This window comes from Temnothorax longispinosus, chromosome 3 (assembly GCF_030848805.1).
Source record: "Temnothorax longispinosus isolate EJ_2023e chromosome 3, Tlon_JGU_v1, whole genome shotgun sequence".
Taxonomy (NCBI): domain Eukaryota; kingdom Metazoa; phylum Arthropoda; class Insecta; order Hymenoptera; family Formicidae; genus Temnothorax; species Temnothorax longispinosus.
Window position 1 is genome coordinate 7,175,375 of NC_092360.1, and position 22,551 is coordinate 7,197,925.

Genomic DNA, 22,551 nt, shown 5'->3' on the forward strand with positions numbered 1-22,551 from the left:
TGTGCGATATTAATTCCATAAAGGACTATCATTACACTCGAAAAAGTACATACGCGGATAAACATAATTCATGTCGCGTTATTCACATTATAAAAAAGATTCAGAGTTTATATTCAAAAGTATTACAGGAACATGGTGCAGAGGTAAATGCAAGTGAAAGAAACACCGTGCCAGAAACTTTTCGTCATATATCCGCGACTGTACCTTCTTTTTTAGTTCAACGGATATAGCATTAGCCTCTTTAAGGAATATCGCGTTGCCCCAAAGATCGTCTCGTAAACTCGTGAATTGATGATATTTCCACTTGCGAAAGGCCCAAGCGGCCAGTTGAAACTCTCTCTCCGTCCAGTTGCTCTCTGCGTCAAACAATGGGTTGACTGAAATGCAAGCCATTACCAGGCAAAACAGTCAGAGAAGCCAAGCGTTCGATGAAATAATACCGATTACTTCGTTAAGTGTATTTCAAATGTGCTATGTTCTATCGACAAGATAATTAGATCTTGGTATCATGCAGTAAACTCTCGATGGTGATGAAAGATATTTGTAAATCTGAAGAGTTACGTGAAAGTTAAGGTGGGATGCCCAATCGATCGGGCATAGCTTCACCAAATTATATTGGGATTCGGAAGCGACATGTTTTTCCACACTTACCGAAAATATCTTCCTCGATGTTGTTGAAGTCCTCCGGTGTATAACTGCTATACATGGACATTGTCATACTTTGTTCCTCCACTTGCCTCTGTAGCGCGTCTATCCGTGCTTCGTAGCTCTATTCGCAGAAACGATCGATCATTATAATTAAACAACGAATAAAAAAGAGATGATGTGTGCATTCGTATTATACATACCTTTCGCTGCTCTTCAAACAGTTGATCAGCTTCTTCCTTCTCTTTACGGAACTGTTCCTCCAGTACGAGCAGTCTCTTCTCCATTTCAACCTTTAGATCGATACCCTGCTTTTCTAATAGCTCGACCTGCGCGAAATTCCAGTCCGCTAATGGTTCGTTATTGCCGGGAGTTTCCGCCGGAGATCCATTCGCTATCCGTTCGCGTACTGTATGATTAAACATAGAAATACGATATTTTATTCATACATTTCAGTAAATCTGCAATTCGTTGACAAATAAATAAGAATACTGCATACCTTGATCTGGGTGGTTAAATCGGAAAACATGGCTTTTTCCCAGGATGACACGGGAGCCGGTCGTTAGGATAAGTGGCTCGGTTACCTCGCGACCATTGACGTAAATCAAGGCTCCGTTTTTCGGTATAAGAGTTATAATTCCCTCGTGGTTCTCGAAAACGCAGTGCTCCCTAAGTATGTGCGGGCCACACAACTGGATATCCTGGGGCACGTGCGCCTCGGCGCTACCGATGCGCGTGAATCCGTCCTTGATGTAATAGATCAGACACTCCGACATGAGAGGATCCTCGTTTAGATTCACTAAATGTGGTGTCTTCTTAGGAGAGAAGACACCGACCGTAACGCCATCCTCTTTCACGGCGACCCCCATTTCAGCGAATACTGCCTCGCGTTGCAGGCGGATCGATTCGGTTCGCTTCAGCTTCTCCTCCCATGTTTCGTTCAATTCTAAAAACGGAAATAGAATAAAATAAATACGGTACGACGAGGACGTTTGTTAATTTCTACGCTGTGTACCCATAATTGATTATTATCAACGAGGTAAGAATAGCAAAAGCTACATCGGAATAATCCCAGTTCGCGGGATTACGTACCTGCGATTAATTTTTCGGACGCTTGCAATTGTTCGACCGCCTCTTCAGCAATAGTGGACGTGGTATGAGAAGAAATCCTCGAACGAGTCTCCTTGGTGTCCTCCTCGTTCCGCTTGTTCGTTCTGATAATTTCGTCCCCTGTAAAATGAAGCTTGTAAAGAATCGGGAAAACGCGTTTCTGATATTTAAAATGGCAAGCCTGCATGTCAGAGTCGGTATCGTGAGTCGTATAAACATCGAAAGCCATAATTAAAGCGGTGGCGTAGATGAAAAGAAGTAATCCAGAAGCTGTAGAGTTTGTATTGCTGCTACATACTCATTCTAAAAAACGTAGAAACGTAACTAGTAGACTGATACTTTTTTTTAACGAAACACCGGCACGAGCTGATGAGTACAAGCATGGTCTAATAATCGCATGTCAGATATCTATTATATGCACTTTCAATTATGAATTCGATTGACTTGGCATCCTCATTGTCATATTTCTCTTTTCCATAAACGCAACATTTTACTTTCGAGACACATTCTTGCTCTTACAAAGGAATTAGGGTAATCAATCATTAATTTACTTGAATCTTGGGAATTGTCAGAAGAGTTGCTAATTGTATCGAACATGAGAGAAGGGAGCGCAATCGATAGGCATTAACAGGACAAATACATACAGTAAATGATAAAACTCGCGAAGCAAACGTACAAAAATTAAGGAGATTGACATATACAATACTAACAAGTATTATGCGCTTAGCGATGAAATAAGAGCGCCTAAACAAATAAAAACAAATGTCTACGAAAAGGGCACAAGAGATGCCTCTCTTGGCTGTAATTCTTTGCTTGCATTGCATTGTTTTTTTTTTACTTACTAGGTTCTTTCTTTTCGTATGTAACTTTGCCATCTGGCCCTACGTCGAGCGCAAGGGAAACAAAGAAAATACTATGTGAATGGATTGCCTGTCGCGAGCTGTGCAATTGCAATTAGTTTATAGCAGCCAAGAGTTCACGTTTATGACTTGTTGTGATTCCCTCTGAATAATCTCTATTATAATCTATACGATTATTACTATTGTACTAATCGACAATTGGTATAATAGACAAAGTGAGTTACGATATTATGAGACGATAGCACTTGAATATTTTACATGTTCCGTGAATTTAATTAAACAATTTTAATTTGAGGATTTAATCATTATTCAATCTAGCATTATATTCAGTCTGTCCTCGTCCGTATGTGCTTTCTATGACAAAAAGTCCTCTAAAATCCGATTTTATATAACGATTTCTAATAATTTTCTAAAAATTAACATCCTTAATTTACCTTCTTGTACGTCGATGCCCTCCTGCTTCAGAAGCTCCCGCAGTTTCTGTATCTCCTCCTTGAGTTCTCTGATAAGTCTGGCATTTGCGTCCTCATTGACCACGGCTTTGCAGACGATTTGTTTCGCTCTGTCCGCGTATCTGTGAATAAAACGTTAGTCTTTTAAATCTGAGCAATTAGACGTTAATTAATTAACTAATTAATTCGTTGAGAGTTAGTTCGGAAAATATATAGCGAGTAATAAATCTTACCGTAAGGTTGAAAGCGTCTCATCGTAATTGATGTCGGCAGGACTAATTGCCGCGATCATAGCAGTTTTCGAGTTTCCGCCCAAGTTCTCTCGCAACAACCATGTTAAAACGGAGTCTCTGTACGGTATAAAATCGGCTTTCTTCTTCTTTTTCGTCGCCTATGGAGAAACAAAAATTTACAGAGAACGATTATATATTATATACACTTAAACTCTATAATCAAATAGATATCACGCGCAATACTTATTGTAATTAATTATTATTTAAATTATAATATTGGTTTTGATAAACTTACCGCCTGATAATCCAAAGTAGCAAACAAGTAGAATAACAACGTGAATACTAGATAAATTCAGTACTTAATGTAGCTCGTAGATTTGAGCAAAATACGATACTTACAATTTCGGCCAGGGCACTGATAACTTTCCCGAGAGTCGTCAAACTCTTGTTAATGTTGGCTCCTTCTTTCAATCGTGTCCCTTTCGCACCCGTCGAATCAGCTCTCTCGGATCCGGCCAGATCGACCAGCGATATTTTACTAACTTTTTCCGTCATCAAACCAGTAGCACTGTCCTGTTGCTGCTGCGTAAAGAATATCGTGAAAACTGCGTGCGATCTGCTAGATGTTTCGTTCATGTTGGTTGCTGCGACAGTCCTAGAATGTACAATAACGCGTATTGTACAGCATGCTATAAAAATATATATATATTTTTGCAAATAGTCACTGCGCGTAAACCAACCTGGCCTTGTTACCCTCGTCTATGAGATCGTGAATGTCTTCGTACGACAATACGGCTAGCTTGGAAAGATCTTCGACATAGGGTCCGTAGAGAGGGTGTTCCCTTACTCGAAGATTTCCTCTGTTTTTCGGATTTAACAGATCGCGTACCCTTTCGCAATATATTTCCATATAACTCACTTCTACCGAATACTTCAATCGCTCATTAGACGTATAGCTGATTTTGCTAAACAGATCCTTGCAAATCTGTGGTATTATTCCCTCCTGCCCTTCTTCCTGCTTGCCCATCATGGTGTAAGATTTACCGGCGCCCGTTTGCCCGTATGCAAATATGCAAACGTTATAGCCTGTGTTACGAAGTACAATAAAGAGTTATTATTCCATGTCTAGCAGTGAAATCAATACAAGTTAATCAAATTTTACTTTGAAAAGTAATGATACGATTTTCAAAAATTTATCTAAAAATTAAAGCTAGTGTCATTAATAACATGTGATTATTTATAATTATTTCTCACACAAAAAACTATTGTATCCTTCATATCATTTTTCCCTGAGTTTTTTCAAATTGTTTTTTTAACGAATTGTTAGAGCAGACACTTTTTATCCATCTGTTAATTAATATCTACCTTCGAAAGCATGTTCCAACATTTCTTCACCGATATCCTTGTAAACCATAAGCTGAGTTGAGTAGTTGTCATCATTTGGCTGCAATAATTTGGGAAATTATTTTTTAAATTCAGCAGCAACTAAACATAACGGTATTAATAATTCCTATATTGAAAACAAAAAAATACACTTACATCCATAGAAAAGTAGGAATAGTCATAGTTGAAGCTCTTGACCGCTTCTTTGCTTCCTGGTGTAGCTTTCGGATTCACTATGGCTATAACAGCAAAAGTAGGGGATCAAATGTGTGGTAGATTAGTAATTATTTTACGAGTCGCTCGACTTTTAAAGCTGCGAGTTAGAAGTAGTACTTACAAGTAGTACTCCCCGTCATTTCTATGATACATTGTGCCTGACGACTGATCTCACGGTAGTTGAAGGGCCGTACCCTCACCGCCACCTTAACCGACGACATTTTCTCTATTTTTTTTCCTCTTCTTCCCTTTTTAACTTAACGTCGGATCAAGCCAGCTGGCGGTGCTGGCGATAATTTTCTCTCTCGTTCGTCTCTCTGCAACGAAATAACGTCTCGTTAATTACGCCGCTATTGAATTGATTGAATTAATTTATGTTTAACGTCGCTTATTGCAAGTACTCGGTGAAGAAAAAAACTGCTAGGAAACCGCTCTATAGTCTTTACATCTAAGAATATATCTCAGTTATTAATATACTATTCCGATAACATTTTTCCACGGAGGTGAATAAGAAAAGAACAAAAACGTAGCGCGCATATTTGCGATATATTTTTTCACGCGGAGTTAGTCGTTGACATAAACCACTGAAATTAGACACATCATTTTACAGATTTATTTAAGGATTATATAAGATTTACATGTGCTTTTATTAAATTAAAAATGCACAGTATATTTTTTCGTGCACGGAATACTTTTCACGCGGGGATCGTTATAGTCGTTGACATGAATCACTGAAACCAGACAGGTCACTTTACAACAGACTTTTTAATGATTATATAAAATTCACGTATGCTTTTATTAGATTTAAAATACGTATAGTATATTCGCGTAAGCAGAGTATTTTTCAAGTATCGTTAATCGTTGATATGAACTACAGAAACCAGATAGATCATTTGACACATCATATTCTTAGGGATCATATAAGATTCACATGTGCTTTTATTACATTTAAAATGTGTAGTATATTTTTTTCGCGCGCGGAATTATTTTCACGCGAGTTTCGTTAATCGTTGATACGAACCACTAAAACAAGATAAATCATTTTCTATCCAACTCATTCATAGGGGTCATACAAGATTCAAATATGTTTTATTAAATTTTTAATAGCAATGTTTTGTTAAATTTTATTAAATTAATGTGTGTTTAAAATACACGGTGTATTTTCGCGTGCACGAACTATTTTTTGCGAAAGTGTCGTTAATCGTTGACATAAACTACTGAAACCAGACCGGTCACTTTGCATCAGACTTAATTCTTAAGGATCATGTAAGATTTACATGTGCTTTTATTAAATTTAAAAGTACATATTTTTTTCGTGCGCGGAATATTTTTCACGCGAGTATTCGTTAATCGTTGATATAAATCACTGAAAACACATAGATTATTTTACATCAGACTAATTTTCAAGGATCATATCAGATTCAGCTTTTATTAAATTTGAATTTAAATTACGCTTCGTACAATCCAAATTTATGCAAATGTGCTGCTTAATGTCATTCGACACGACAGACTTCTATCCGCAATCAGGTGGAAATTGCTCGAGCAATTCCGTGCAATAATAATCGGCCGGTCGAATGTGATAACGACATATTTACAAGCGTCATCGAGGAATAGTGCGGGCCATTGATCCGTCCAGAAATACGTGAATTATCGGGTAAAGGAAGAATGATTAATTAGTACCGTGACCGATCTATATCTGTGGGAAACCGCGGGGAAGTCACATTCTTGCGAGAGATGAGATATTCATCTTGACTGATCGGCGAGCGTTTGGACGGAATAAACGAATTCGTCGGCGAAAAAAAGGAATTCAGTGTTTCAGATATTCGATTATTCTCCCGATCGAATCCCACGATATCGAGTTATGTCGGAAAAAATTTACTATTTAATTCGTATGTACACAAAGAATCGAACTTGTGCGCGGTCAGAAACTCACTTTTCATTATTTATTTACGACGATTTAATTTTCTACAAATATTCACGAACCAATATTGTTAATGAAAATGACGGATGTCATATGTTACGAACGTAAATACTGACGTCATTATTACGCCGATGTGTAGAGTGTGAGGTAGGTAAGTATAATACATTTATGCATTGCCACCGGAAAATTGTGCGCGTATGCATAGATCGATAATTGGAATAAATACAATGTATAATTAATATGGTTACACACGATAGTGTTAGTATATTATAATAATATTGGAATAAATGCAATGTATTAATATGTTACATACGAAAATGTTAGTATATTAATACGTGGCATAGCATACGAATACGTTAGCATTAATGTACCACATATGTATTAATATTGTTAAAGTGCGAAAAGGAATTTCATGTACTTTAAATGTACTTAAAATATGTTCATTTAATTTGTTCACTTCACATTTGTCCACTTTAAATATTTGTTCACTTTAAATTTGTTCATTTAAAATTACTTCATTTTTTTCGTGTATTATTTAAAGAGCATTATCTCTCTGTCTGTAAGTTGACGGATGATAATCAATTATCAATGCGCTCGCTGAAAGTTCGAAGGAATCGAATCTGAAGGCTTGGAAATGCATAATGTAAATGTACGCGTGTAAATGAGTCATCGGGAATCGTGACGTCTTACGCGAAAAAACGCATGAATGCGTAATAGAGTCCAGCCGACGCTAACGAGACGGGAGGAGCTTCTCAATATACAGTACTCGCGCGATTCAGGGAGGGACCATCTAATTAAATTTATCCCCGCTTGTGTCTTCAGAGAAGAGGGCATAGAGAAGAGAATTGTATTTGTTTCTTAATAAGTAAATTGTATTTGTTTCTTAATAAGTTCATTATTGTTCAGAGAAGGTCATGCGCTTTTAATCTCGACTTAATTTAAGATCCGTCGAGGAAGATTATTCATGAATAATGGAAAATGAGATAACGAAAGAATTAGGAGGAAAAGGAGGAAAGAATAGAATAGTTACGAAACGAAAGAACGGAAGAATTAGGAAGGGTAACGAAATAACGGAAAAAGGTCTCTCCTCGAAACGGATATCTCGATTAGTCGTCGCTGTAACAGGAAACGAAATAATATATATCACGTAAAATAGTAAATTAATAATTTGTTGAATATTGCAAAGCGCATTCCTCTCATCAAATTAATCCGTAATTAACTTTACAAACGCATTAATACGTTGACTGCCATGATGGTCACTGCTGAACGGTGCTATCAAATTTTTTTTTTAAAACGTTCGTAAATAAAAAATAAACATTTAATACAATTTTGAACGGCGTAAATAGCCGGACGACAAAAGTGTAAAGTAAAAAGCGTGCTATTCGACAACAATATAATTTTTATCATTTGTGTAATATTTTATCGTTATATGTTCACGAAAATTGTATTGTGGCAAATGTACAAAACTCGCTAGGCATACAACGTGTTAACACTGCGCGGACAAATTATTAAATTATTTTACGTGATATATATTATTTCTTTTCCTGTTAGCGATGACTAATATCGTGGGCCTTTTAAGGCACAGTCGATTTTTCATTTGTAATTCGTAATTCCTACGGAAATGAGGAAAAAAAATTGCAACAGTCCAGTCTATGCAAGTATAGAAATCAATCATTTTGAAGCCTTAAAGACGATACATGAATTTTTATAGATTTTTTGTAACACAGAAACGCTTTCAAAAACCCTTTGGACTTCAAAGTCGCAGGGTGTCCGGGTGAGTGTCCCAAAAAACACGGTGTCCGCAGGTGTTAAGAATACTGGGATAAGAATCGAAGGAGCTTCGAACTCCAGCCTGGCGGCGTCTGCCATTTCTCGAGGGTGTTCGGTGTAAAACACGCGGAGGGCCGCCCAAAAGGCCACGACCTGCGAGAGCCTCGAGGGAGTCGAAGAGGACCGATCAACGTCGTCGGGTTTCCGGAAAAAGAAACGCTCTTCCCTTCCGGCGACGAGAGGCCGTTCCCGTAATCGACGTGCAAAACATTATCGCGGTAAAGCGGCGTGATCGATACGACGGCGTATCCGAGTGTAGTTCGCCGGAGGAAGGTCCGGAAGGGGCGTGAGGCGGGGAACACGGCGGGCACGGTGTGTATATGTGGATTTTTACGATCGATCGTCTCTCCACGCTCGGAGGATACGACGTCGCACGGACGTCAGGCCTTACCTCTTCTCAGACGGCTCGAACGGAAAGAAAGCGCTCGGAGAGAAGTCAAGCAGAGGTGCCAAAGGGAGACCAAGGATGTCTCGCGACGAGGAACTTCCTTTCCCTTTCGCGCGAAGGAGAGGAGAAATGACGCGCGAGCGAGCGGCGAGACGAGACCAGGGACTCTCCTTGCAGAGAGATTCGCGACGGCACTCGCGAAAGCGATTCTTCACGTACACGACGGCGTTCTCCAGCACTCTAACGTCACTACGTCGGCCATCCGCTGAACGATCCGCGACCCGCGAGAACCACGTAGGCGGACATTATAGCGCGTGTACACCCGCGCGCACGCATACGAGTTACGAGCCACCCTGCACTACCCGCTGTCTGCCGTCCGCCGAGCGGACGTTCGGCTTCGCCACCCCCGTTGCAACACCACCCCCGAGTCGTGGCGAGTGCTGACGACGGTACGCTGCGGGCGCCTGCGTGCTGCTTCGTCCGTCGTCCTCGTCATCGTCATCGTCGTCGTCGTCGTCGTCGTCGGGAACGCGAAGTCGCGCGCGTCCGGGGTATAATAGGAATGCTTAAGTTTAGTAGGGTACCGTTGCTTTCCTACCCCTTCGGTATCGAACCGACGCAGGTATCGATACTTCCTTCTTAAGAGAGACGCCTTCCCTGCGACGATCGAGAGGCTTGAAATTTCTGTCGTAATTAATCAGTAGGAATAATTAATGCGCCTCCGCTTCGTTCCCCGAGCAATATTTTCCTTTTTAATGTTGACATTTATCGCAATTGTAAAATAAATTATATGACACTTGAATAGAAGCGCTTTATATATTATTTTCCGTATTTTAAGTTCGAATGAATTTACTTCTTTGCGCTATATGATTGTCTAATTTCAAGATTGTAAAATATTTAATTTCCGATGGACTTCTACATCCTCCTACTCGTGTCTTCTTCAATTAATTATTGTAAATTATTGTTATTCATAGACCTTGCGTATATTTTGGAAAAGATACGGTGAACAAAAAACAGCCCACGCGTGTCAATTACGTCGTCGTTCCTCCTGTTTTATATCAATTCATTGAATTTGCATAATAATATGAAAAGTTTTACCCTCCATAAAATGTTTTTTGTCGCCCGTGTTTAATACTCGCGAATGAATAAAAATACCCTGTACCCTATTAAATTAAAGCATCCCCAGTCGCAACCCCATGTCTCGGGTTACCGTGCCACATTTTATCGGCCACCGGGGGAGGGGGTGGGCGCCGTGGCACGCGCGCGAGCGCCTCGTAGGCGGCTTCTGCAAGGGGTTGTAATGTTTGTTCTGCCACTGTGCGAGCTCATGATTTCCTCGCTGAATGGCTCGGGGTATACGAAACACAAGGGTCGCGTAGGCGGTCGCAAATATCTTCCACAAAGTGAATCGACCCGGCTAAAGGCGAGAAACCGGAAAAAGCTATTTAAAGCGTGGTTGCATGGCGAAATTAAGTTTGCCAATCTTATGTAGCGTTCGTTACTTTACTAGGATTGCCCATCCCCTTTTCCCCTACAGCAAACTGATACTTTAGTGTTGCGCGTATGTGGAAGCAGAGGGGGTGGCCTTAATGTCCCACAGGTGTACATTTATCTAGTTTACGCCAATGAATAACAGATATCTCAGGGAGATTATCGCGCTTCTCGTAAGCCACCTGTATGTACGTAATAATGAAGAGTCATTTAAACTCCCAGCCCATTTTATAGTTAGAACGACACGCTGCAATTTTGATAACGGGACTATACGCATTCGAGGCACTGACAACAAACAAGTTTAATGAATTTTTCGATACATTAGATTGCATCTACGCCATTATACTTTTACGCGAGTGTTACTTCTGTAGTAATTTACGATAATTCCTTCGCGTAAACGGGATTTTGTAGTAACTTACGATAATTTATTCCGCGTAAACGAGTGAATTATCGTAAGTTACTACAGAAGTAACCTCGGAAGTAACGCTCGCGTAAACGTAGTAATTAATTCTGTAATAGCAAGAAAGGGAGGACCATGTATATCGGACTGCGTTTTGAAGTAATGGCAGATTCCAAATTGGATGCTGATAAATTAATGACGAATTTAAGCATATGTTTATTAAAAAGCTTATTCGTTAAATCAGTCGGACGTCATGCAAAATAAAGATAAAAGCGAAGATATACTTATTGTTTAACAACGATAATATATTTAGTCCACTCAAAATGCGTACTTTCAACGAATCAAGCAAGTGCTATTTCGGGTTTTGTTTTTATCAGTATTTTAAAACCGCAACGAGAGAGAGAGAGAGAGAGAGAGAGAGAGAGAGATGATATCGTTATTCGCGAGGCAAAGTCGATAATGACACGTTTTTACTTGGTACAATTAATAAATGTTTAACACGCGTCAACGTTCACTAAAATTTTTACGTGACCCGGTTTGAATGACAGACGTCATGTATTATAAGCTGGGCAACGGGAAGATGAAATAAGTCTGATTTATAAACAACTCTGAAATAATTAAATAAATCTAATTATAAAAGAGCCATTTACGGGGCTGGCTTTATTAATCACTTTCAGATTGTACAAATGATACGAAAAGGAATTCTAATTAATTTCAACTGTGCCTTAATTTCCTTAATGAATATTGGTGAACCAATTTCGGCGAAAAATATAATTTATATAAGTTACGTCGCTATAATTTATAAGTTATGTCGCGCATCGAATATTCCACAAATATCGCGAGCTTTTTAATTTGTATACAAATAATTTGTATAAATTGTTTCAAACAAATCTAGAAGCCCAAAGAACGCTAGAAAAATGTCAATAGGTAATAGTATTTCAGACTTTTTCGATATGTCCTTTAGATATGTTTCTGTATCGTTATTGTCTGGTCGCATATCCCACAATGTGAGGCAATTTTCCATCTTGTCATACGGATATACTTACACCCGTCTGCGTACGAGAAACATCGGTTATTATCTTCTAGTTTTTACAACGGCCGTGCAACATTGTTACACGCTTTTAAAAGATATTAAGCGTAGATACAGGAGCGTTCTAAATACGGGTCTTTGTGAAAAAGTCGGACAGTGATTGATTCGATTATCGCGGATATGTGGAGTCGTATATATAATAGTCCATCCTATCCATGCACCCTACCACCTGAAGATCAATCATCGTGGTTAATCTCTCGTTAATCTCGGCAATTAGAGATTGGATCTCGGAGATTGGGTACCGAAAATTTCGGTGAGAATTTTGTTCTCGAACGATTATATCTTTCGAAACGTTTCGCGCTCGGAAAGTCACTTAGGAAGATCTTGAAACGGTGCGCACGCAAATCGGATGTTACATCCGTGGGAAAATCTTTAAACGACCTTCGCATTGACTCGTTATTTGTTGGAGGTGAAGGGGTGGAGAGATGCGATCCTTACGGTCACCCTCATACTCCGATGAAGCTGCGTGGAGAAGTAACTCCTGTAATCATATATATACGGGAGAAATATTCTCGTCGGGCATATTTTATAATTACGGTCGCCCTAAGGGGATCAATTATACCGTTACCCCTAATTAGAGCTGTCTCAAGCTCCTCTTATATATCAGATTAAAGTTTCAGTTCGTTACCTATCGTAATCCTTCATTTGCGACAGCGGTTCTCATGATACCCGAGAGGAGAACCACGTTATCGTGGCCAGAACGAATTTCCGAAGATCGATCGTCCAGGAAAACTGGACGAACGTGACGTTGCATGTAAAAGGATAGGAAGAGTTTATTATTCAGGAACACAAAAATTCAGTCCTGACCGAGAATAGCGTGTCCTCCTAAATCGATCGTACATCATAGCGGTCGTGTTTTTCTCTGTCTTATTATTATTATTTATTCAGGATCTTCATATCTATTCGAAAGAGGCCCCTGCGACGAAATTACGAAATTCGAGAATCATCGATCCACATTGTATGGAGAAACGAGATTAGAGGACGAGAAGGTAATGTGAAATTCGAATGCACGTCCGGCAATCTCGCCTCGAAGTTACATGAAGCTCGAAGGTATGCCGGGCCTTCGATGTCACTTTACCCGTGAATTTCAACCATGTCCTCGCGTAAGTCACCCCGCGGCATTCCCGCGGCAGATCTCATTTCGCGAAATGAAGGAATTCTTTGGAGGTCACCCTCCCGCCCCGCGTGTATGTGCGCGCACGCGTGCACGGAAGTTTATATGGCGTGGTGGGTTCGCCGATGTGTGCGCAATCCGGCCATCAAGGCTGGGCGATGAGTCGTGCTGGGAGACGCGCTGAAGCCCGTTAATTGACCGTCAGTTGGACAGTTCATCTCCGTGCGAGGGTCAACGCGAATTGTACGTTATCCCTGCGTGTTCTTTCAGGGCGTTTCGGGCACGGGTTATTGCGTCCCCGCAACACTTGGGCTCTTATTCCTTTCTACGGATTTTTCAGGCGGCGTAGCATCAGAGGGTGGTGGTTGAATTGGAATCAACGTAACGCGCGCGCGCGCGCGCTCGCACGTGTACCCTCACACGCATATATCAACTATACATATACGAACATTTATATATATTTATAAATATATATAGGGTACAAGGTGCGCGCGCGCGCACTGAGGAACGACGGCCACGATGGGGTGCGCGCGTCGATCGACAACACGGTGGTGGTCCAGGGCCGTGTCTGGCCGCTTTCTCGGTTTATGGACCAATCGCCGTCGCGTCTAAGGGGAGAGGGAGAAAATCAATAGCTCGCGGGGGCAAACCGGGTGACGTCAGCCTGCAACCCGACGATCGACCGATGCGACGCAGGCGGCGCCGGCCAATTTTCACGGAGCAATCAATAAGTAAAGATACCCACGAACGACATCGCCGACGGTACCGCGCGCGCGTACACACAATAACGTGTGCCCCACACACACATACACACAGTCACGTTCAACAGGAAGGCCCCCCCCGATGCCCACTTTCTTCGACGTCGACGTCGATTAAGCATACAAAAATCATCCCCTTTTCGCGCGCGGCGACGCCGACGCGCCGTCACCCCCTCCCCCTCCCCTCCTTCGGGATTACTTTAACATGTAACACATCCGCGCGTGCGAGCAGGACGCGACGCCGACGCTCGGCGTCGCCGCGTCGCCTCAAGATGTTTCCAAGAACGAAATTTCGGATTATATAGAAGATTCAGCGAGCCGAGTCAACGTCTTCTTGTTAGCACGCTTGCCCCCCGTAAAACGAGGGTATTGAATGAGGATGGATGGAGATATATTATACGTATATGTAAGCGAATGAGTCAGCTGCTTTCCCACTTCGTTCCTTCCACCACATATTCCTTGAACTTTGGATTTTTCATCGAAAAGAATTTTTATTTAACGTCGTGTCTGTTTCTTGGTCTCAGAATTCGTCGAAAATTCGCGAACAAAGAACAGAAATTTCGTTACCCGTCTCTACATCCGAAGATCTTTATTCGCGAGACCTAATTTTTTAATTGCATAACATATTTATTTATGGAATAAAATAACGAGCTCTTCTTGGAGCGTGCGACTTTACAAAATGAGTTCTTATCGATTCGTTTCGACCCACCTATAGCTAAAAGTATCAGTCTATGTATTTACAATACACGCGGGACCGTTTAATACCTTAAATACGTGAATTTAGCCGCTTATCGAAACATATGTTGAAAATGTATATTATACGCTTCGATACATGCATAAATTCACGTTAATAACTCCGCGTGTACACACATATATACACGTGTATTTCTACACACATCGATCTATACATATGTAATAATGTAATGATTCCCGAAGAGAACAAATTTTTTAGCCGTTTAAAGCGAGTTAATCGAATGACCAATATTTTATGGCGGAGGGTGTTCATAAATTGGAGCAATGAGAGTTTTAGCAAGCGTCGTTTTGTCTAATTCGAAGTGAGCTTGACTTTTGATCATATAATTGGATGTTATTTACTTTCGCAACTTTTGTATTTTTAATAGCGCGTCAAATAAAAATCTTATGAAAAACTTTTTCCCGATATCTCGTTAAAAGTCGATTTAAAATGTACACCGAAAATGTGCCTTTACTATTTATTCACTCATGTTTTTAAGATTTATGGTTCAAAGTTTGTTTACATTTCTGTTCTATATTGATATTTTTATTAATTTAGAACTATTAACTATTTATTTTAGAAAATCATGAATTTAATAAATAATTCGCTTCTAAATTTAATAAATAAATTTAATAAATAATTCATGGTTGAAGAAAGGTTAGTTTCGTATTACAGATATGAGATATTATATACATAAAACATTTTTACTCCTCCGTTTCCAAACGACAGAATAGTCGTTTCCATATTCCTTCTCCTTTCATTGATATACCTTCACAGTGTTTATCTTGAATTATTGATTAATTATATTTCAGGGAATTTAGCATCGACTTTTTCCCAGTTTAGAAAGCTCAATTGAAACCGGCAATAAATAAATAAAAAGACTCGCGAGAATCGCGCTATTCGGAGAGCAAATCGGCGAACGTTCCCATCGCCGTTACGCGAGCTCGGAAATTATCTCATCGAAGTATCGGTCAATAAATTAGCAGTCACGATATTCGAAACGTTGATCACTACTGACCTACCCTACCCTAGTCCTCGCAAGTCCTCGCACTTCGTTTATGTCGGCGAAACGTTACCTACGGCTCGTCGTAACCTTCGAACCCTTCAATTCCCTTCGTGCACCGCCCACCCTTGTGTTCCACGAGTGAAATCGTTATACCCTATGCCATTTCGCTTCAGTCAATCCGGGGGGGTACTCTCTCTATGACGATCTGTGACGGGCGGGTCGAGGCACGACGAGAATGACGTGATAGATTGATCGCGAATTGATGTCAACGAGATTTTCAAACAAATTTGAAGTTCAGATTTTTTTTCCATTTATTAAAATTCAGATTTCCTATCTCGATAGAGACGTCAAAGTGCCATTTAGTTTTTTAAATCGTATAGATTGAATTGGAAATAAACGCACTTTTCAAGTTTAAGGGAGAAACCACTGTGTGACGGCAAAGGAAAAAGATGCTATTTTTCGTGAATTTTTTTCCGCGTAAAATAATAAATTTAATAAAATTAATTTTTTATTTCTTTAAAGAACATATATTGAATATATTGTAAAAAAAATTGTTAAAAAGTATTAATATTTGCGCCATCAGCATGTTTCCCCCCTTAACGAGAAAGGGCCTGAACGAAAAAGATAAGACATTATCTTTATACAATAACTAGAAAGGACAATTTTCAAACATAGAAATTACGAATCGTAATTCGAGTGTGCGCACATTCAACGCTCGGCTGTTCGATATTTTCCAACGTCTGGTCTGGAAAAACAATTAAAATGTAATCGAATCTCTCTGTGACTAATCGATTACCCCTCGAAATTTCGCAATTATTCTATTCATTAAATCAGAAAGTCTGATTCAGAACCCATTGAGAATTTAATGAAAAATATGCGCTGAAAGAGCGCATATGGTTGTTACCCCCGAATTTTTATTCCAAGATTATCTCCTACGTGTAGACATGAGAGATAAGAAAAAACTTAATATTACTAACCTGCAAACAATAAATTGCATGTTTTTAATGTATAATTACATACAATGTTAAATGTATTTTTTTTAGAATTTCCTTCTAGCATAAAAAGATTTTATCCATCGAGATAAATGACAAAAACGTCAATAATTTTATAAAAAGCGGTCAGTCAGATGACAGACGTGGGGAGGGAATAAAACTGATGAGAAATCCTATACAATATGACATTAACCAGGACTTCGTTTTTTCAATTTCTCGTAAATGTCAAACTATTTCTTTCATTTTTTCCTTCTCGCATTATCCGATAAAAATAATATAAAGGCCCTTTCTCCGCCCTTTAATTCTCTTCCTTTTCCATTCATTCCATCTTGATTGTCGACACGCAAAATATCTCAGATATGCGAATAATTAAAAAATAAAGCACAAGAGGCGTAAATAAATATCCGTCCCGAGTGTATAACTACGTAGATAACAGATTTTTATCGCTGAGTCATATATTTAAGTAATCTCTCTCGTTGAGATATATATCTCAAGTATTTCAACCCTTACGTTTCAACCCCTGATGCAACGCGAGTGGCTCGGAAACACTCGAGAAAGTGCACGAGAACCCATGCAGGCTGATCGACCACCTTCCGACCAGCTTTTAGTCGCAAAGTCGCAAGTGACGGCTTACTGGTTAGGAGAAATTTGCTTGATCCGAGATAATCGGTACAAATACGAAATATCGCGATTTCGATCGCGCGGTAGCTCGGCTTGACGTTTCGCGAAAATTCCTCTTCAGTTTCACGCGTCTCCGACTACCGAGAATTTTAATTCGCACGAATTTGTTCGATCGGAGACGATGACGGAGACCTCGATGATCGAGTAAGACAAGCCGCGCGACACGTTTCATTTTCAAATTAAGAAACAAAAATCTTTCGTACAGTCTCGAGATTCACGCGGATTTGTCTCCGACGTTTGCCCCCCGGAACGACGGACAAAGGCGAACTCGAGAGACACACTCGAGACGCCTTTGTGCCTTTGTGCACACCTATCGATAACGACGTCGGGGTCGGCCGTTTAAATAAATGATCGTCCGTCGCGGCCGCACGATGTTGCACTTACGAGGCCGTTCGCGCGACGCTCGTAAACGCGCACGCACGCACGCACGCTCGTATGCACGCACGCTCGTTTTCGCGCGCGCGACGAGAGAGAGGAAGACAGAGAGAGAAAGACAGAGAGAGAGGGGGGAGGGGGAGGGAGAGGGAGGCGAGAAGTTGGCGCGAGTGGTAGACGCGAACGAGACAAAAGAAAAAGAAATAAAGAGAGAAGAGAGCTCCGGTGTCGAGGCGACTCACCAGATACGAAGAAGGCAGTGACGTGAAAACAGCTGAGGTCCTACGGCCATACTGGCTCCGAGCACCGACGACGACGACGACGATACGTTCCGCGGAAGCGGCGAGAGCGCCGAGCGTGAGCACGCTGTGTGCACTGTGCCGTGCGTCGCGACGCCACTCGGTTTGCCCGACTTATCCGACGCCCGCGATCGATTATCGTAGTCTCGCGCGCGCTCGAAGCTCCGGCCCGTGAACGCCTGCCCTCTCGCCTGACGCCTCACGGCCCCACGTCGCTCTTCGCGTCGTCCGCGACGAACGTTGCTGCGAACGGGTTCCGTGTGCTCCAGTGTGCTCGTTCGCGTGCGCCTAAGCTTCAACTCGCGACGACCGCGGAGGACCTGCGCGTTCTCGCCTCCCGATCCCGAGAGTCCCGAACCCGCTCGCTCTTCGTGACGAGAGGATAAAGATCACGATCTCGCTCTCGCGCACACGCGCAGATAACGCGTTTTTACTCGCTCCGTTTCGCTTCCTGGAAAGCCAGATGAATCATAGCCTGGCGATTTCCCAAACATAACCTTGTTTTTCACCGCGGTCAAGTGATTTATCGGAACTCGGCAAGTGTCACTTCTATAGACAGACGGCCCCGTCTCTCCCACGATCCGTTCGATCTTCGAAACACATTGCTGTCTTTGTGGGAATTGTTGTATTGCACTTGTATCCGGAAATCTGGAACGCGCGATAAAAATAAAAAATTTATCAAAGAATTTATTACTCCATTGATTAAAGGAATTTTTTATTTCTTGATTTACGTAATGTAAACAATGAAATGTCTTTATTTGCAAAAGAATAATTTGCTCCAATAATAAAATATGTCTATCTTACGTCTTACTTTTATTCTGTCCATTTTATTATGTTATAAATACTATAATTTTTAATTTCATGTAAGTGGCATAGTTGCAGTCTTGCTGACACCTCATCTTTTGAATCTCTGTCTTTCACGCGCATTATATTTATTTATCTTGTTATTAATCAATCTTGTGTATATGCAATAAATTATTGAATACCAACATGTTTTTTCATAGCTTAATCTGATAATAATTGATTATTTCGTATAAGTCTTCGGGTCTAATCCATTTGGAAAGGAAAAATGTTCAATATCTTTCATTTATTTCCACATGTATACTTTTCGCTCAGTTTCCTGTCAAATAAAAGTAAATTTAGATAAATTTTTGCAATTCTTACACATGTTATGTTAAACTCTTATCAATAACGCTCATAGATTTTGATTGTAGTGTTACAGTTTAAAAGAAGCGTAAAGTTAACAATATTATTTTAAAAATGTATGTTTTAAAAGGAATCATGTGCGAGTGGAAAGAAATGATTATGCATTTATTGATTCTTCTTCAGTGTGCTAATCAAGTCCTTCTGACATTGGCGATTATTCCGGACAGACTTCTGTTCTATGACTTGTCCACCAAAAGGCTGCCTGAAACTAGAGGCCTATTTGTTTTAGGTTTCTTTGTATAGTGATCGAAAAGTAATAATAATGGTTTTCTATTGCCTTCTCTGGTAAGGAATATATAGTCGTCAAACCCACCAAATCATACAAATCGATAGTTTTGGAGCTGCATGTCTCTTTTATTTATCACTATTAATTGTAAGATAAAAACAGACTTTCGTTTTATGTTAAGGATAAGGCTTCTAAATAAGTGTACCTTTACATTCTTGTACTTTCTACATTTTACTCGTCACTCGATTGTAGTCACTTCGGATACAGCGTAGAAAAAGAAAAGCATATGAAATCACAGGCGAATTAAGTGCGTCAAAAGTTCCCGATGATATCTATTGGTCCTAGTAAAAGCGTCACTCTAAGCGACATTTCAATATCTGAAAAACAGACTTAAATGCTAGACAGACTTAACCCCCTTAACAACTAGTGGCGCTTTTGAAGCGTGCGTTTATATCCTGCCAGTTAATGATGTCGAAGATTGCTTGCACGTAAACGGGTCGCACGTTCTTATATTGCAAGTAATAGGCGTGTTCCCACACGTCGATGCCGAAGAGAGGAACGAGACCGGTCGTGGCTTGCAGGGGATCTTGATTCGCACAGGTCGCTAGCCTCAGCGACTTGGCTTTCTGATCGTAACCGAGCCAACCCCAGCCGGAGCCCTGAATCGCCACGGTCATCTCGGACAAGCGTTTCTTCATTTCCTCTAAACTGCCGAAGTCTTTGCTGATTTGTTGCGCAAGGGCAGCTAAGAAAAAAAAAAAATAAAACGTAATATATCATCCATCTGCGCAAATTACAATTATAATATATGAACTACAATTATTATCTTATGATTGACATTACGTGAATTGAAAAGTATTTTTATATCTAATTGTTTTTCACATTGCATAGATTTTTTACCACAGAAAGATCTACATATATTTATTAAAAATTATTTACATTTATTGATGATCTCTTTCTCTTCTCTTAATATCAAGAAATATAAAATTCTTTAATTTCTATGTCTTTCTTATTTGTCAAGTGCTTTTTTGTTTGTTTGTTTTTTTTAATTTTAACTTCGTACTTTATATAAATTTGAAAATTTTGGAATCCAGGTTAATTGGACCACATGTGGTGGACATTGATGGTGATTATATATACATTATGAAGCTTGTGAGATACAATTAATGAGAATAAGATCAAGTAACATTATCTAAACACTGAGTCTTAATAAAATCCCAATCTTCATCGTGCACTCTTATCCAAACTTTGTAAACATAAAGTTTTATAAAAATCATTTTTTATTTGCTTTAAATTGACTTGAATATTATGCAGATAATCTTTTTATGAACTGGAGAGTCTAATCAATTGTGTGAGAGAGAGTTTAATCCACTTGTTTCTCGATATTACCATCCGGATTGCTACCATTGGGCGAGAGGTTGCACCAGAAGATCGAATGATTAAGATGACCACCGCCGTTGAACTTGATAGCTGGGCCCAGGGCGATTTGTGTATTGACGTCGCCTTTTGCGACTGCCTCCCGCATTTTTTCCTCGGCCACGTTCAAATTGTTAACGTAGGTAGCATGATGTTTGGAATGATGAAGCTCCATGATCTCGCTGGATATAATGGGTTCCAGAGCCTTGTAGTCGTAAGGCAGATCCGGAAGTGAATGTTTCGACCTCGCGAAGACATCCTTGCTGCATCAGTCACCGAAAAGAAAACATTTATAGATTAAATTATTGTGTGTATTATAAAGTAAAAAAACTAATAAGTAAACTAATATAATTAATATATAAAATATAATACACATGAGTAAAATAAAAACATTTGTGCCCCGTTGTTTCCAATTTGAAAAGTTCTGTTTTCTGTTTAAAAGCTAATGTGTATAATTTTTCTGCGATTTCCTTTATTTACAGACATTAAAAGTGATATAATTTTAATTAAACCGCAATATAATATTTATAATTATAATTAGGCGGTATAATTTTGATTACGGCTATATAAGTTTACAGAAAACGATTTTTATTTCTAAAATCTATTAGATAATCGATTATGAAGAATAATATAACATAAAGGTAGCAAAAAAAAAAAACAATCTAAATGTAAAGATGTGCGAGATAACTCTACCGGTTGGAAGTACTCTTTACAAGAAAAAAAAAAACAGTAAAAATATATACTTATCTCGCGAAATAACGGTCTAGCAATTAAATAATTTGTTTGCAAATTTTGGAAAAATAAAACTGTTTCTAATAAAAAAAAATCCCGAGGCAAAAGTTCTAAAATAAAAAACAAAAATAGCTCATTTCTTTTGACAATTCGCGGATCAGCTGTTGCGCTAGTTCTGCGTTGGTATACGAAAAGTGAGACGAAAAGCACAACAAAAGCACTGACACATTTTTTACACGATGATTTTACATAAATTATTAACGTCGGCTCATCAAACGGTTCCGAGCAAGAGCACGGTAATTGTAGCTATAGATATATCCCGAAAATATCATTATAAATATGTCGAGTGGTCGCGTGCCAGGTTAGAAATTACATAATGCGAAAACAGCAGAGCGGATTCGCCGAGGCGGCTATCGTTTTACGCTTACATCGTGCTGGAGATCAAAGCGCGCCTTGCTGCGAGCATGATCGGGGCGAGGGGTGAACTGTCTATTCCTCGGGTAGCTGCGATTCTACCTTTCCCAAGGATTTGTCCAAGTTTTCTACTTGCGGTTGCCCGTGGTTCCGTGCTTACGGTTCTACACATATACGCAATCTACACAGTTCTACACCACCACCACGTCCACCACCCGTTGCGAAACGCCAGCGATACACACGCGAGCCTGCTCAAACTGTTCGCCGAGGACGCCGAGTTCGCTGCGATACCGACGTCGCGAGTGGAAATTTGCGTATATTAGGATTATAGACGGTTTTTGCGCCGAAGTGCCGTTCCCGGACGGAAAACGGAAACCTGAAGCACAGCCTGAAGTTTGCCCATCGGTGTGTTCCAATTCCAAATCGATCGATCGAGTATCGCCGGCGGCAATATCTCCTTGTTTTCAAATTGAACTTTTAAATATATACTATATTAAATTTGATATTGAATTTATTTACCTTTCAACCCTGTTGATTAAGGATTGTCCTTGAAATTGTTAAATTTTCTTCTCTATTTCTT

At 39.9% G+C, this 22,551-nt stretch overlaps 2 protein-coding genes and 1 long non-coding RNA gene across 14 annotated transcripts in view; 1 reads left to right on the top strand and 2 right to left on the bottom strand.

The window, feature by feature from the left end:
* Unc-104 (kinesin family member unc-104) overlaps positions 1-18,698 on the bottom strand; it is a 29,502-nt gene extending 10,804 nt beyond the window's left edge. For 5 of the 12 annotated variants that reach the window (XM_071772732.1, XM_071772731.1, XM_071772726.1 and 2 more), the window contains exons 1-14: positions 17,921-18,697; positions 5,021-5,216; positions 4,840-4,922; positions 4,666-4,744; positions 4,041-4,386; positions 3,700-3,955; positions 3,301-3,458; positions 3,050-3,189; positions 2,598-2,636; positions 1,738-1,875; positions 1,145-1,591; positions 849-1,054; positions 652-769; positions 205-377 (exon numbers count right to left, since the gene is read on the bottom strand). In XM_071772732.1, coding sequence (XP_071628833.1) covers positions 205-377; positions 652-769; positions 849-1,054; positions 1,145-1,591; positions 1,738-1,875; positions 2,598-2,636; positions 3,050-3,189; positions 3,301-3,458; positions 3,700-3,955; positions 4,041-4,386; positions 4,666-4,744; positions 4,840-4,922; positions 5,021-5,120 — 2,283 coding nt within the window. In that variant the 5' untranslated portion in view covers positions 5,121-5,216; positions 17,921-18,697. Of the gene's footprint in view, positions 1-204; positions 378-651; positions 770-848; positions 1,055-1,144; positions 1,592-1,737; positions 1,876-2,597; positions 2,637-3,049; positions 3,190-3,300; positions 3,459-3,699; positions 3,956-4,040; positions 4,387-4,665; positions 4,745-4,839; positions 4,923-5,020; positions 5,217-17,920 lie in introns of all 12 variants that reach the window. The other 7 variants (XM_071772722.1, XM_071772723.1, XM_071772721.1 and 4 more) reach the window with 5 other exon arrangements.
* On the top strand, positions 9,294-18,663 carry LOC139809674 (uncharacterized). The gene is made up of 2 exons (XR_011731158.1): positions 9,294-13,376; positions 13,474-18,663. It is a non-coding gene; the product is annotated as an uncharacterized lncRNA (long non-coding RNA).
* Positions 18,699-19,513: 815 nt separating the features above from the next.
* On the bottom strand, positions 19,514-22,301 carry Sod2 (superoxide dismutase 2). The gene is made up of 3 exons (XM_071772747.1): positions 21,986-22,301; positions 20,799-21,088; positions 19,514-20,154 (listed from the first exon to the last, which is right to left on the bottom strand). The coding sequence occupies exons 1-3, from the start codon at positions 22,141-22,143 to the stop codon at positions 19,826-19,828; spliced, it is 777 nt and encodes a 258-aa protein (XP_071628848.1). The 5' UTR covers positions 22,144-22,301; the 3' UTR covers positions 19,514-19,825.
* Between the last annotated feature and the right edge of the window lie 250 nt (positions 22,302-22,551).